Source organism: Talpa europaea (assembly GCF_964194135.1).
Source record: "Talpa europaea genome assembly, chromosome: 13".
Classification (NCBI taxonomy): domain Eukaryota; kingdom Metazoa; phylum Chordata; class Mammalia; order Eulipotyphla; family Talpidae; genus Talpa; species Talpa europaea.
The window spans coordinates 86,935,398-86,948,966 of record NC_140080.1 but is presented as its reverse complement, the minus strand read 5'-3'; the positions used below and the strand labels follow the sequence as shown (position 1 = coordinate 86,948,966).

General features: G+C 38.3%; 1 protein-coding gene across 1 annotated transcript in view; it reads right to left on the bottom strand.

The window, feature by feature from the left end:
- WDR7 (WD repeat domain 7) overlaps window positions 1–3,218 on the bottom strand; it is a gene marked incomplete at its 3' end in the record, with an annotated part of 253,430 nt that extends 250,212 nt beyond the window's left edge. Inside the window, exons 1-2 of the mRNA XM_084252706.1 lie at window positions 3,051–3,218; window positions 440–546 (exon numbers count right to left, since the gene is read on the bottom strand). Coding sequence (XP_084108832.1) covers window positions 440–546; window positions 3,051–3,209 — 266 coding nt within the window. The 5' untranslated portion in view covers window positions 3,210–3,218. The remainder of the gene's footprint in view (window positions 1–439; window positions 547–3,050) is intronic.
- Between the last annotated feature and the right edge of the window lie 10,351 nt (window positions 3,219–13,569).

Genomic DNA, 13,569 nt, shown 5'->3' with positions numbered 1-13,569 from the left:
CAACAAAAGCCAGTTATACTGAAATTTAGGAACATATGTGGCTATGTCAGTGTGTTAACATACATCAATATAACTCTGAACTTTTGCATGACTTCATCTTCCAAATTTATGCTAGCCTAGATTCACTCAGGTTTTTTAAAGCTCTCAAAGTTTCTGCCAATTCAATAAAAATGCAGGAGGGTTAATGATCATGCTTTCACTTTTACAGTATTATGAATTTCTCAAAAGCCAGGCAGAGCTATAATCATAAATTATAATAAAACTATTATAAAAAAATCCTTTAAAATGATAAAATTCACATTTTTAAAACCATATTTCAAATATCCCTCTTTCAGTTGACACAACTAACGCATTTATTTAAAACATATGCCAAAAGGAAAAAAATCCCTACTTACTAATATACTGGTACTTATGAGAGGGAAAAGTGAATAATACTTACCCACTTTCAGAGGCACTGACAATATACTGCTTGTCACTAGAAGCACAGGCCTTAGACAAACAAGTGATTGAAGCTGTGTGGCCAAACAACAATGCTCGAGGATTAACCTAGAAATACAAAAATATGTTGATGTGAAGAGCAAATTTTTCAAAATTACTATTTTTAGAAACTATTATAAATTTACTATAAATATACAGATATAGATGACTTCTCAAGTCTAAAGCAAAACAGTGACTCCCATCCATTTAATGCTTACAATCACACTACTAAGTAGTTCTGAGCTCAATATTGGATCATCAAGAGGTGGCAGACATTACTTGCCCAATATCAGAGTGAGTGATGGAATCAGGATTAAGGGCAATCTTAAGCACTAAGCCACAGTAAAATAAGAAACTAGGTTAAGAATATGAATTAGAGTCTCCCTGGTGGTGCAGGCAGCTGAGCGCAGAGCTGTGAAGCTGTCCGCAGCCTCTGCAGTGTGGGTTCGATCCTGGCCGGCCGGAGAGATACCCATATGGCACAACAGACCTCTCCTGACGTGCCCGCTGCTCCCCTCAGTCGTGTATTGCAGTCAGTCTGCCTGTTCTGTTCCCCGTTCTGTCTCTGGTGAATCCTCTCACCCTCCCACACATCTGGCCTGTACCCTGGTTCTTGTATGCATGAATAAATAAATCTTAAAAAAATATATGATTTAGTTTATAAAATAATCTGACCTCACTTATTTTTTGAATAATACCTTCAATGGTCTGAAAATCACATTTAGAGTCTCTAGGTGGACATTCTCAAGTATAAAAAATAGAGAGTTAACCCTCACACATGTTGATATCAATGTTAACTGTCAGGAACTAAGAATGACCTTCATAGACTAATGAGTAAGTCATACAGCGCCCTACAGGAGGTTAACTTAATACCCACTATTCTCAAATAGTCTGGCAAACAGTCCCCAAATTTACCTAGGTAATCACTAAAAATACTACTTTTGCAATTTCTCTCCTGTATTTTACTGCTATCATGTTAGACCAGGCCACACCTTTTTCACAGACAAATGGAAAAAAACGATATAAATGGCAAAGGTCTTAGCTACCATTTTTTTTTTGTCATTGTTTTTTAACCAGAACACAATGAGTCTATTAAGAAGAAGGAGACACTTTCATAGATATAAGCAGGCTGTCCTAGCTACTACTTTGAATCCTCTGCTAGCAAAAAAGGATGGGAAGATACCAAGACTTCAAAAGAAAGCATCATGTGCCTCCTCTCTGAATGTTACATTTCTTCTTAGGCATAAATCGCTACTAGAAAGGATGATACTGAAAAGGCCTCCATATATCACAAAAGACAATACCAAGCCGACTTTTCTTTATCCTTCTTTTCCCCTGAGTAAATAGTTTAACCCTTGATATCTTTTAAAAGATGTATTTCTTTTGCTAGATTAAATTAAGATGCACTATTGATTCCATTTATATAAAATGTCCAGAATAGCAAACGTATAGATACAGAAAATAGATTAGTCATGGCCTGGGGGGAGGAGGTGTTGGGAGTGATGGCTGAAGAGTGTGGGGTTTGGTTCTGAGGTAATGAAAACGGTCTACAATTGGCTCTGGCAATGGTGGTACAACTTGTATATAAAAATCATTCAGTTGTACACTTTAATGAGTGAATGATATGGCTTATGAATTATACATCACTCAATTACCAAAAATAAATAAATAATTGCTTAACCAGTCAACTTTCTTGACCAGAGAGGACATGCCAGCCACCACCCCATGTTCTCTGTTCTCTTTACAGATAAGTTCCCAGGGAGGGTTTTCAGAAAAGGGAGGTCACGAATATGGAAAGAGAGAAAATAGAATAAGCCATGAAGTGTGATATTTGAACTGGAGGTGTCAGTGTGAACTCTGCATGTGTGTGTGTGCCCACAAGTGTTCACATGTGTGCACCTAACTCCTACCTTTTCTAGCCTATTAACTGAGAAGCCCAGGAGCAGAGCAATGGAACAATCCCATTGAGGTAAAGCATGACAATAATACATAGTGAATTTTATTTTTATTTATTTATTTATTTTTTTAATAGAGGCATGTTTTTTATTTATTTGTTTGTTTGTTTGTTTTGTTTATACATGTACTGGGTACAGTCAGAAGCACGGGAAGGTGAGAGAATTCACCAGAGCCAGAGCAGGGAGCAGAGCAGGCAGAAGGACCGAGGTACACTGCTGAGGGGAGCAGCGGGCGGCAGGAGAGGTCTGCGTGCCATGTGGGACCCTCCTCCGGCGGCCGGGGTGCAGCTGGGGATCAAACCGGCGCCGCAGAGGCCGCGGGCAGCTTTGCAACCCAGCGCTCAACTGCTGCACCACCGGGGAGGCCCCATAGTGAATTTTAAAGTACACACAACAAAAAGTTTTGTTCTCTTTAAAACATTCACCTTAGACTATGAATATTCAAAATTGGTTTTTAGTTTCTTTTTGAAAACTTCCCTTAGTGTGGGTAAAGGTCTACAGTGAAACATTGTAAACCATTTAGGGTAGATGTTATATTTGTAAACTGTTATCAGCATCAGAAGTCAATCATGTAGTTTCTTGTATTTAAAAAGTACAATAGGCATGTCAAATACTTACTTCCAGTTCTGCTGAAAGATCCCAGAGACATATTTGTCCATCATGACATCCAGTTACAATTGTGGACCCGTCATCTGTTAAAAGTACTGCTGAGATGCAATGTGTTGGTGCTTTGCGACCCCAAAGAACAATGGGTAGGACAAGGCTGTTTCCCGCCATTGTGTTTTCAAACCTGGAAATGTTGTAAGAATAGTGTCAGATATTAGAATATTTTCTTCCACAACCCATGTTATACATTTTTATTATAAACTCAACTTGAACTTAAATAGTAGGAATTCTTCTAAACACTATATATAGTATATATCATGTAAAACATGTGACATATATAAATATATAAAACCTTACTTTATATATAATCTAATTAAAATCTCAGTTATCCTCGTATCAAATCCAGCAGTTCTGTTATCACTCCTCTTTCACAAGTAAAGACAGTTGAGTCATAAAGAATCACAAAGTCAAGAGTGAAGGAATGGAGCGCAGATCAAAGGTCACACAGCCCAATTTCAAAACCTGCAGTCTTACTCCCAATGACAGGTGAGGTCTCCAAATCTTGCTAAGCCTCCAAACCATCAATAATGGAAAAACTCGGTGTGGTTTCACAGTGTGCTAACCATTAAAAAGAGTTACGTTCAGTGAGAAACTCATTCAACCATATTTATTACAAACCTATTATGTCTCAAGGTCATGTCTTTTGTTGTAAACTCTGAAACTTGAGGGGAAAAGATTTTCTCTTTAAACTTATTTCTGCACAATAAAAATTTCGTCTTGAAAAGGAGTTTAAATTTGAGGTGAGTCACGAATGAACCGGTGCATGCTGGAGTGCACCTCTTACATAGCACACAAATAGAAGGAATTATTTTTTGATCTGACAAAATCAAGATCGAGCCAGTGAAATGGTTATTAACTGTGTGGATCAAGACTTAAAAACTAGGTCAGAGAAGGTATGGAGAGAAATGGAGAGTGGAACAACAATCAAAGAGAGTCCATGGAAGACAGAAAATTCTACCAGATCTTATGAGATAATAGGGGATCACCTATAGGCTTAACATATGGTCAATCAAAAGAAATGGTCACTATAGTAAATATTTTTTCTGCCAAAAATTTTTAAGTGACAAGAAATGATGAGGATGTAACTGTGAACTATCCTAAGAAATTTTCAGAAACACTTAAAGGAATAGCTACTTTCTGTGAAAGAAACTGATTTAGTTGCCATGGTCTATATGGCTAGCTGCCGTTAGCAAAAACATTTGCTTTAAACCACTGCCTGTACTCATTAAGCAATTCATAAAAACTAAAACTAAAATTTATTTTAAAAATCATTGTGTAAAGAATATGAGGCAAGTGAAAAAATTATGAATGGTGTTGGAATGTTTACTTGGAATTAATACTAAAAACATATGAAAACAACCTATATTTTTATCTTTTATTTTTTTAGAGAACACATGGCTTTCATCACTTTATTTCCCCCCCAAAAAAAACTTCATATTTTTGCTACAAGGAAAAGATACTTTTAAGGAAAAAACTCCAATTTAATTTCCTACTAGTAAAACTTTGTACGTATCACGTTCACCATTTCATATACTAGCAGGACACGAACAAGTATTTCTGTATTCCTAGTTGATATTAAAGAATGAAATCAAGCACTAAACCAATTTTAATAAATTTGGTACAGCATGTTCCTGGCTGAGTAACATATCCAACATGATGATTTTTGCAGAAAGAGAATCTGGAAGGAGTTCATTTTTCCATGGTGACAACATTCAGTATTAAGTTACATCACCCAGAGAAGATTTCTCTCAATTAAATGAACTCACAGCATGGACCACAATATGGTGAGATTTGGAAACACCATTTCTCTAGATAGCTGAGGACTCATATTCAATGCATACTGCTAAGCTTACAGAGATGCAAATATATAGATTCAGGAAAAAGGGATACTGGCATGACAGGAGAGGTGCCTGTGCTGATGTAAAAGGAAAGAAAATTCTGGCAGTGACAAGGCACCTCAAGTAATAGGTCTTAAAACAAGTGAAAATGATCATCCACAACATGATAAAGGTACAACTTAAGTCATCAGAAAACATATCAATTTGTGTGTATATATTTAAGATTTTATTAACTTTTTCTGTGAAATGAGTTTCCTTCATTTATTTTATTGTATTCTTTTAAAATTATTGCTTTGGAACATAAATAATGAATATATACAGAAAAAAAAATCTCATTCCAACAAAAATGAAAATACCTCAAGACATTTTTCTAATTTCTTAAAGATTTAATAAAAAAAAGTGAAACTTTACTAAAGCCACCAAAACCACTAAGAAAGATGAACTGAAACTACCATTAAATTGGCAACCAATTAAACCTAGTTCTAAAGAACTAGTTAAAGCAAAAAGTGGGCACATTAGCCAGGTCCTAACCATTTAAATAGGGAGGATGTAGGAATCAACGTTTGAATACCTTTAAACTGAATAATGACAGATAAGCCAAGACACACTAAATTGGCACATAAGAGAGTTTTTTAAGAAAAATAAAAGGCAGTGATAATCCAGAACATGCTCTTTGTAACCACCATCATTCAGCTACTCATGCACCAAATAATCCTTTCTTTGTTTCAACATTATCACCTACTGTATGAAGGAAACTAAATATGTACCCAAAAAAGTTTCACTAAGTGGAAATGAAACACATCACTGAACAGGATTCACTGGTGGGGGGTGAGTGGAGGAGGGAATATTTGAATGTAAAAGATCCAAAGGAGTGTCCTCCCGGGTGGCGCAGCGGTTGAGCGCTGGGTTGCGAAGCTGCCCGCAGCCTCTGCAGCGCTGGTTGGATCCCCAGCCCCCGGGGAGGGTACCACCTGGTGCGCAGACCTCTCCTGCCGCCCGCTGCTCCCCTCAGCAGTGTACTTCGGTCCTTCTGCCTGTTCTGCTCCCTGCTCTGGCTCTGGTGAATTTTCTTACCCTCCCGCGCTTCTGACTGTACCCAGTGCTTATATAAATAAATAAATAAATCTTTTTTTAAAAAAAGTCCAAAGCAAAAGTGAACAAATGAAAATGAACAATCTGATATAGTATTAACATTAATATAAATACTTCAATAGAACAAAAGAATAATCTGATATAGTACCATCTTTAATAGAAAATAAAGAAAGTTATCTTACCAACTCTCCAAAATATTGTGAGCAATGTATTCAGATGTTGCATGCTAAGACATTAAGGGAACATGTTAACTTTTAAATTTTAAAGTTATAATAGACATTTCTAAAACTAGATGCTTCTTAAAACAGAAGAATACTAGGAACATTCAATTTTCATTTATCCTTGTATCCAAAGTTGGCTTCCAATAATATTTAGAGATTGGTCACTAAACAAAAAAAAAATTTTAAAGATCTATTTATTTATACGTACAGGAACTGGGGTACGGGCCAGAGGTGTGGGGGGCGGGGTGAGAGGATTCACCAGAGACACAGTGGGGAACAGAACAGGCAGATTGACTGAAATACACTGCTGAGGGGAGCAGCGGGTGAGTCAGGAGAGGTCTGCTGCACCAGGTGGGTAGCTCTGCGGCCTGGGGTCAAACTCATGCTGCAGTGGTTGCAAAGTTTTGTCATCAAATATCAGTTCTATATTCTAAGGCTTATGCAACCTGTGATCTGAGGTTTTGTCTTCTCAACAGGAGTTATTTGTAAAAATTAATTTTAAACCATTATTAAGGGCAGAAAAATCAAATCATAATTAGGAAAGGTATTAGGGATTTGAAAAAAATTAAGCTAATCATTTTTGGTTACTTTAATTTCATGTATCTTTCTACTTCACCTAATTTTTCCTATTACCTATTTTTCAGTTATATACAGAAATGAAACCATTTCAGTTAACAACAAAAATTGAAAGAAACACTGAACTTACAATCAGAAGAACTGTGTTCAAATCCTCACTCCTCTATGCAGTCTTGGAAGAGATCTTCCTCTGGGTCTCAGCTTCCCCATCTGTAAAAGGTGGACAATATCACACTCTTTCCAGAAGGCTGTCATAAAGACTAAGAGAAACCACATGCAATGCAGCTAGTAAAATGCTTAGTGCAGGGCAGGTGCTCAGGAAATATTAGTTAAAAAAAAAAAAAAAAAAACCACAGATCCTGCTACTTTACATATTGCTTCCAGCATCATCACTTGAATGTTTAAAAAAGTTGGACTTTTTAAGATTTTTTAAACATTAATGTTTAAAAAGTTTAATGTCTCATTGGCTTTTTGTATATGCCTGTCAAATGCAATTCTATTATCTCAAATATAATAATTCCACTCTGCATGACTTTATTAGAAGTAATACTATAAACTGCTATCCCAATACTAAAACTAAAAGCTTTCAAATTAAATTCTGATGTCATAATAAGTTGTGTGCATGTAGAGCCAAATTCCCAAGTTTTCATTTGTGCCTATACCAGTATTACGATAGCAGGTAAAACAGACACAAGTCAACTATCCAGTGGGATACATGCACATACAAATTACCTCCAGACTATGGAGACACAGAAGTGGGTATCAGGACCTAGACTTCAATGGGTCCAGGAAGAGTTCTTGGGAGAAATGATGAATGAGAATGAATAGGAATTGACCAAGGAAGAGGTTCAGGGATAAAAGAGATAAAAGGCCTCAATTCTTTCTGGATGATAAGCATAGGAGGACGGTAATTCAGAGGACAAAGGCAGAATTTGAGACAACCACCACCAGCCCACAAACACCAAATCATAAAGGGGTCAGTAAGCCATCTATAGGAATTTGGAGTTCAGCCTGACAGCAACAGGAAATGGGCCAAGTGCTTAAAATCTGAATTTTCTTTGCAGAAAGATCATTCTACCTGCAATACAATGGAGAGGGATAAAACTCTGGGTTTGAAACCCAATGAGGCTGAGCGCAGTACTGCAGGTAAGAGATGACAGTGCCTACATTTTTCTCAACCTCTCATCACTTATTTATGGTTCTTTCAACTGTCTCCTCTACTAATCTCTAAGCTCTGTAAGTTCAACCGCCATAGGATGCTTAGCATAGTGTCTACCATAGAGGACATCTTTAATAAATGCAGGGTGAAGGGTAGTAGTCATGAGATTGGTAATAAAACAAAAATGAGCATTATCTTAGCTGTGTAATAGCGCGGACTTGGTGTTCAACACACCAAACTGATACAGATGTGATGTGGGTTTTGATACAGGCCTTACACAAAAGTATACCAAGAAAAAAAAGAAAAAGTTTTGAAATGCTAAAACCCTCTACACAGGGCCTGCCCTGGTAGCGCAGCGGATGAGCGCTCGGCTGTGAGGCTGCCCGCAGCCTCTGCAGCACCGGTTCGTTCCCCGGCCACCGGTGAGGGTCCCACAAAAAATAAAATAAAATAAAATAAAACCCTCTACAAAAAGGATAGGCACTATTATTATGATACTGATGCCCAGTGAAGTCATAAATTCATATTCTAGTATGTCAGATAAATTATTCTATACTTAACCAGAACTTACCAACTACAGAGTCTGATAAGGGAATGATACTACAAGGCTTCACACTAGTCTTCAGGGGGGTCCAATTGTAAAGAGATATAATGGTCTCATCAGGGGATACCTGAACAGGGAAGCAATATACTAGAACTACACAAGATAGCATGAAATTTGGACTAACACAGAGAAAAACCGCATATGGAAAAACTCATGCAATCAGCTTGAGTGCACAGTGATTACAAACTTAGCTAAAACAATGAAAGTTTTTTTTTAAATAATAAATTTTATTTTTATATTCCCCATACAATTGCAACCCCCCCATTCTGACCCCAATCCCTCCCCTCCCGCCCCCCACCCCCCAAAAAGTGTCTCTGGTTCACAGTTTTTTGTTGATTTTGAACAATGAAAGTTTTGATAGAAAAAAGTAAGATATTATAGAAGAACAATAAATCACATACTTCAGTGAAATAAGGACCAAGGCAAGAAGACATAAATGACCACTACTTTCCGAGCAGAGGGGCAGGGGGAAAAGAGAACACAAGCATGACAGGAGGGAGGGAGGAAAAAATGAGACACAAATAGAGCAAGAAACAGAGCTGTGATGTGGTCTCAGAAAAATCATAACTCAGAAAATATTTCCATAAAATGGTACCAAAGAACGCAACAAAAAGTGTTCCACATCAACAGCAAAAATACAATCACTCTTTGTCTGGATTGGTAAATCAACTCATTGCAAAAGCTGATGAAATATGTGCCTGCCTCCCACTGCTTTGCTCCTGTTTTTTCTACTTAAACTGTTGAAAAGGAAGGGCTTTTGTAATTGACAAAAAAAACAATATGACTTCCTAATCTGGAAATAAGAGAAGCACAACGCATTGCCACCTCACAGATTTTTATTTTGGTAGATATTTAGGTCCACTAGCAACTCTCAAGATTACATGAAAAGTGATCCTGGGGCTCAGAGGTGTGTACTGTTCATTTACCACAAAATTCCATTTACCAGAAAACTTCACCCTCCAATCATTCTGGTTAATCAAGATTTTACAAAAACACATTACCCAAAGGGAAGCAGAACTTCAGTGCTTATGTAGAAAATTAACACACGTGGGCTCAGTGACATGTGAGGGAGGGGAGAAAAGATATAGAGAGGGGAGAGTTATCAGCAGGAATGAAGCTACAACAGGACAAGGTATATGGCACAGCTCCTTCACGCTCTTGTCCCCTTTCAATGGAACAGCCCTCGGTCATTGACTGATCCATTTGAGGATATAAATAGCCCAGGCCCCTTCCCACCAATTCAGACCAGCTCCCAGGAATCATTTCAACTTCAGAATTCCTCCCATGGTCAACTGAGATTTGTCACACCGCTCAACTTCTCCCTCAATCCAAACTGCTTCCTTTCCTTCCTTTCCCTGAGTGTTGATGCTAACAGGACTCCCTAATAAATCTGAGCACTTTTCTCCATCTCAGAGCTGCTCACCAGGGAACCCAAACTGTAAAAATAATCTTATCATGGAACCCTGCAGTATGAGATATGAAATAATGTCTAAAATACATAGTGGGAGAAAAAGATTCAGCGTAGTATGAAAATACACTGCCACGTTGGGTTTTAGAGATATATTGATATATGTATGTATATACATTTGCTGCACCTCCCCCTGCAGTGACCCTCAGGGCTAATGGCTGTTGCCATGGTCCCTGAGGTCCGGCGTGGGCAAGGAACCATGCGCGCAGGGGGAGAACAGCAAACTCCCTAAGATGCAGAGAAGCCGAATGCCTGTCAAGAAATAATGACCACCAGAAGCTGCCACAAAGATGATTAAAAGAAATGCTGACCACTTGGAACCTTATCTCGCTTTCTCAAGGCCCATAAACTTTATTCTGCTACAACTGTCTCTCTAAAAACTTTCCTTTTTCTGGTCATTGATTGCTAATTAAAAAACATACCTAATTTAATAATTAGGCTAATGCAAATGAAACATTACTAAACACTGTGTTATAATAGAATTGTTAGTTTAATAATCTTTCTATTATGTGCTTAACTTTAGTACCTTTTGATATTAACTGCATTATAAAATAAATTCACCCATGACAATTAATTATGATAGTTAGTGCAACTAGAAAATAATTATATAGAATAGTAAAAAGAATTTATAGCCTATCCAATTAGGAATGAGGCTAGATGTAACTTCAGACATAAATCACTGCCCTGTCAATTAAGCTAAATTTATGAGCAAACTGATCTCTTTGATGCTTTTAGAAAAAACATATATATACTGACCACTAACTTAATAAAGACGCACTCAGATTTTCACTCTCTTGAAGTGTGTCTGTGTGTCATTTATTCATCGAATCCCTGACCACCCTGCGCAATCTCTCAACCCTGAGACGGTCTCATCGTCCATCGCTGTGCTGGTCCGCGGCATACATTTATACAGACATATTTAGAATAAGCCTGTGTTGATATCAAATCCCTTCTATCCCTTCTCCTCAAAATAGTAATGAGATTACTTTTGAAGAGGAAGACTATGAGAAGAGACTGAGTGAGGATCCTAATTCTTTTTTTTTTTTTAAGATTTATTTATTTATTTATACAAGCACTGGGCACAGTCAGAGGCATGGGAGGGTGAGAGAATTCACCAGAGCCAGAGCGGGGAACAGAACAGGCAGACTGACGAAGTACACTGCTGAGGGGAGCAGCGGGCGGCAGGAGAGGTCTGCGTGCCATGTGGGACCCTCGCCTAGTGGCCAGGGATAGAACCGGCGCTGCAGAGGCTGCGGGCAGCTTCGCAAGCCAGTGCTCAACCGCTGCGCCACCAGGGAGGCCCAGGGGGACCCTAATTCTCCAGATAAATTGGCCTTCAGGATTTTCTTCCATCTTAGGTTATTTCACTGTATTCCATAATACACTTTAATAAATAGAGGAATATTGCTTTAAAGATGCACATATGTACACAACATGGAGTTTTCAAAGATATTTTTTTACCAAGGATTTCTCTTGAGCCTAGAATCTTTTCAAATGCTAGCTCTTGCTGGCTATGACTGCCCCCTCACAAGCCCCATGAATCACTACTACAGCACCCGAGTTGACACTACCTTTTCTACATGTGGGTGCATCCCACTCACCAGTCTGTGTGCAATGGTTTAGAAATTCATCTGTTCCACTAAAATCTATGCTCCTCCAGGGTAAGACCAGATGGTCTATCTAAGTCACCATCTCTGCTATTTAACCAAGTAGACTGCATTCCACTGGGATTTGAGGTGGTTTATCAGCACCTAGGATAGCTACCGATTTTACCGGTGCTCAGTTTGGATTTATTGAATGAACAGATAGAATAACATAACTAGTAATTATTAAGTTCTCACTGGTTGCCAAGCAGAGAATATTTCCTCTTTCCTGCTGAATCTAACTCCTCCTAGACTCTTTGAGGATTCTACTCCTTTATCCTCTCCCGGTTTTGGTGTAATCTCTTTTTATGAAATTAGCCATTATCCTTCAACATGTTCATATCTCACCTTCACTTAATACTGGCCTCTTCTTGCAAACATATAATCTTTCTTTCAATCTCTCTTTCTCTCTCCCCGACTCCTCTCCCCCACTCCTGCACATCCCCCTCCATTCTAATGACAATCAACATTTTGGAACCTGTGGTCTTTAACTTACTGTTTCCATTTTCTTACTACAAAAAGCCTCATTTAATTTACTTTCTCACCTCAAACAGACCTAGTTTAAGGTCACTCTTGTTCTCCCTCTACATGAAGAGGGAGTATCTATACGATACTCCAGGACAAACTCCCCAGTGTTGCAGAGAAAAGCAGTGCCGTGAGAAAGAAGTGAGGTAAGAGGTTGCTTTGACATTAGTGGGCTGCTAGTACCTATTCTTTCTGAACGCCACCATCTTATTCAGTCCTTACAATCTTGCAGAGAGGCTGCTGGACATTGCTGATCACTTGCTAATCCCCAAATCTCTCTCTGGTTTCTGGCACAGCATACTCTTTCAATTACCTTTTCCTCCTTTCTCAGCTTTCTTCTACCTAGATACAGGAAGGCCTAGAAAGCTCTAATAAAATTTCACCTTTCATTTCTGCTTTTCTTTAGGTTTGGCACACTTTTTGATTGTTCTTGTAAGAAAAAAACTTAAAATTTGTTTCCCTGTGTGATTCTCCACAATTATTATTATGAAAATGTTCAAACATACACAAAATTCAAAAAAGAATATAAATATCACTCATCAAACAATAATTTGCCATACTTCCCTTGTCAATATGAATATACATGCGCACATACCTATATACTTTTTGCTGACTGACTTGAGAATAACCAACAGGTATAACAGTATTTTTTAAGACGGAACTTAAAATAAGAGTATTCTACTTCATAAACATCATATACATTCTCAAAATCACCATTATTAACACCACAATTCTCTAATAACATCTACAATCCTGTCCAAACTCACATTACTGTTATTGTCTAAAAAATGTCTTTTGGGCCTCCCCTGGTGGCGCAGGCAGTTGAGCGCAGCGCTGTGAAGCTGTCCGCAGCCTCTGCAGCGCTGGTTCAATCCCGGCCGGCGGGCGAGGGTCCCAAATGGCGGGGCAGACCTCTCCTGTCTCGCCCGCTGCTCCCCTCAGCAGTGTATTTCATCAGTCTGCCTGTTCTGTTCCCCGCTCTGTCTCTGGTGAATCCTCTCACCCTCCACGCATCTGGCCTGTACCCTGGTTCTTGTATGCATAAATAAATAAATCTTTTAAAAAATGTCTTTTATAGCTTTGTAACCTGGTAAGTAAAAGGTTTATGTTGTATCACTGCATTTGGTTGTCATGTTTCTTTACTCTGTTCAGGACAGAACAGTCCCATCTCTTCTTTTTCCATATTAACTTAAAGTAAAAAGAAAAAAGAAAAAAACCCAAACGCTTGTGGAATATTCCACACTTTACATTATTGAGATTTTTTTAATGATGTCATTTACCTTGCTCCTCTACCTCCTGTTTTTCCTCCCCACTATAAGTTGGATGTAAAGGCATCATTAGCTCA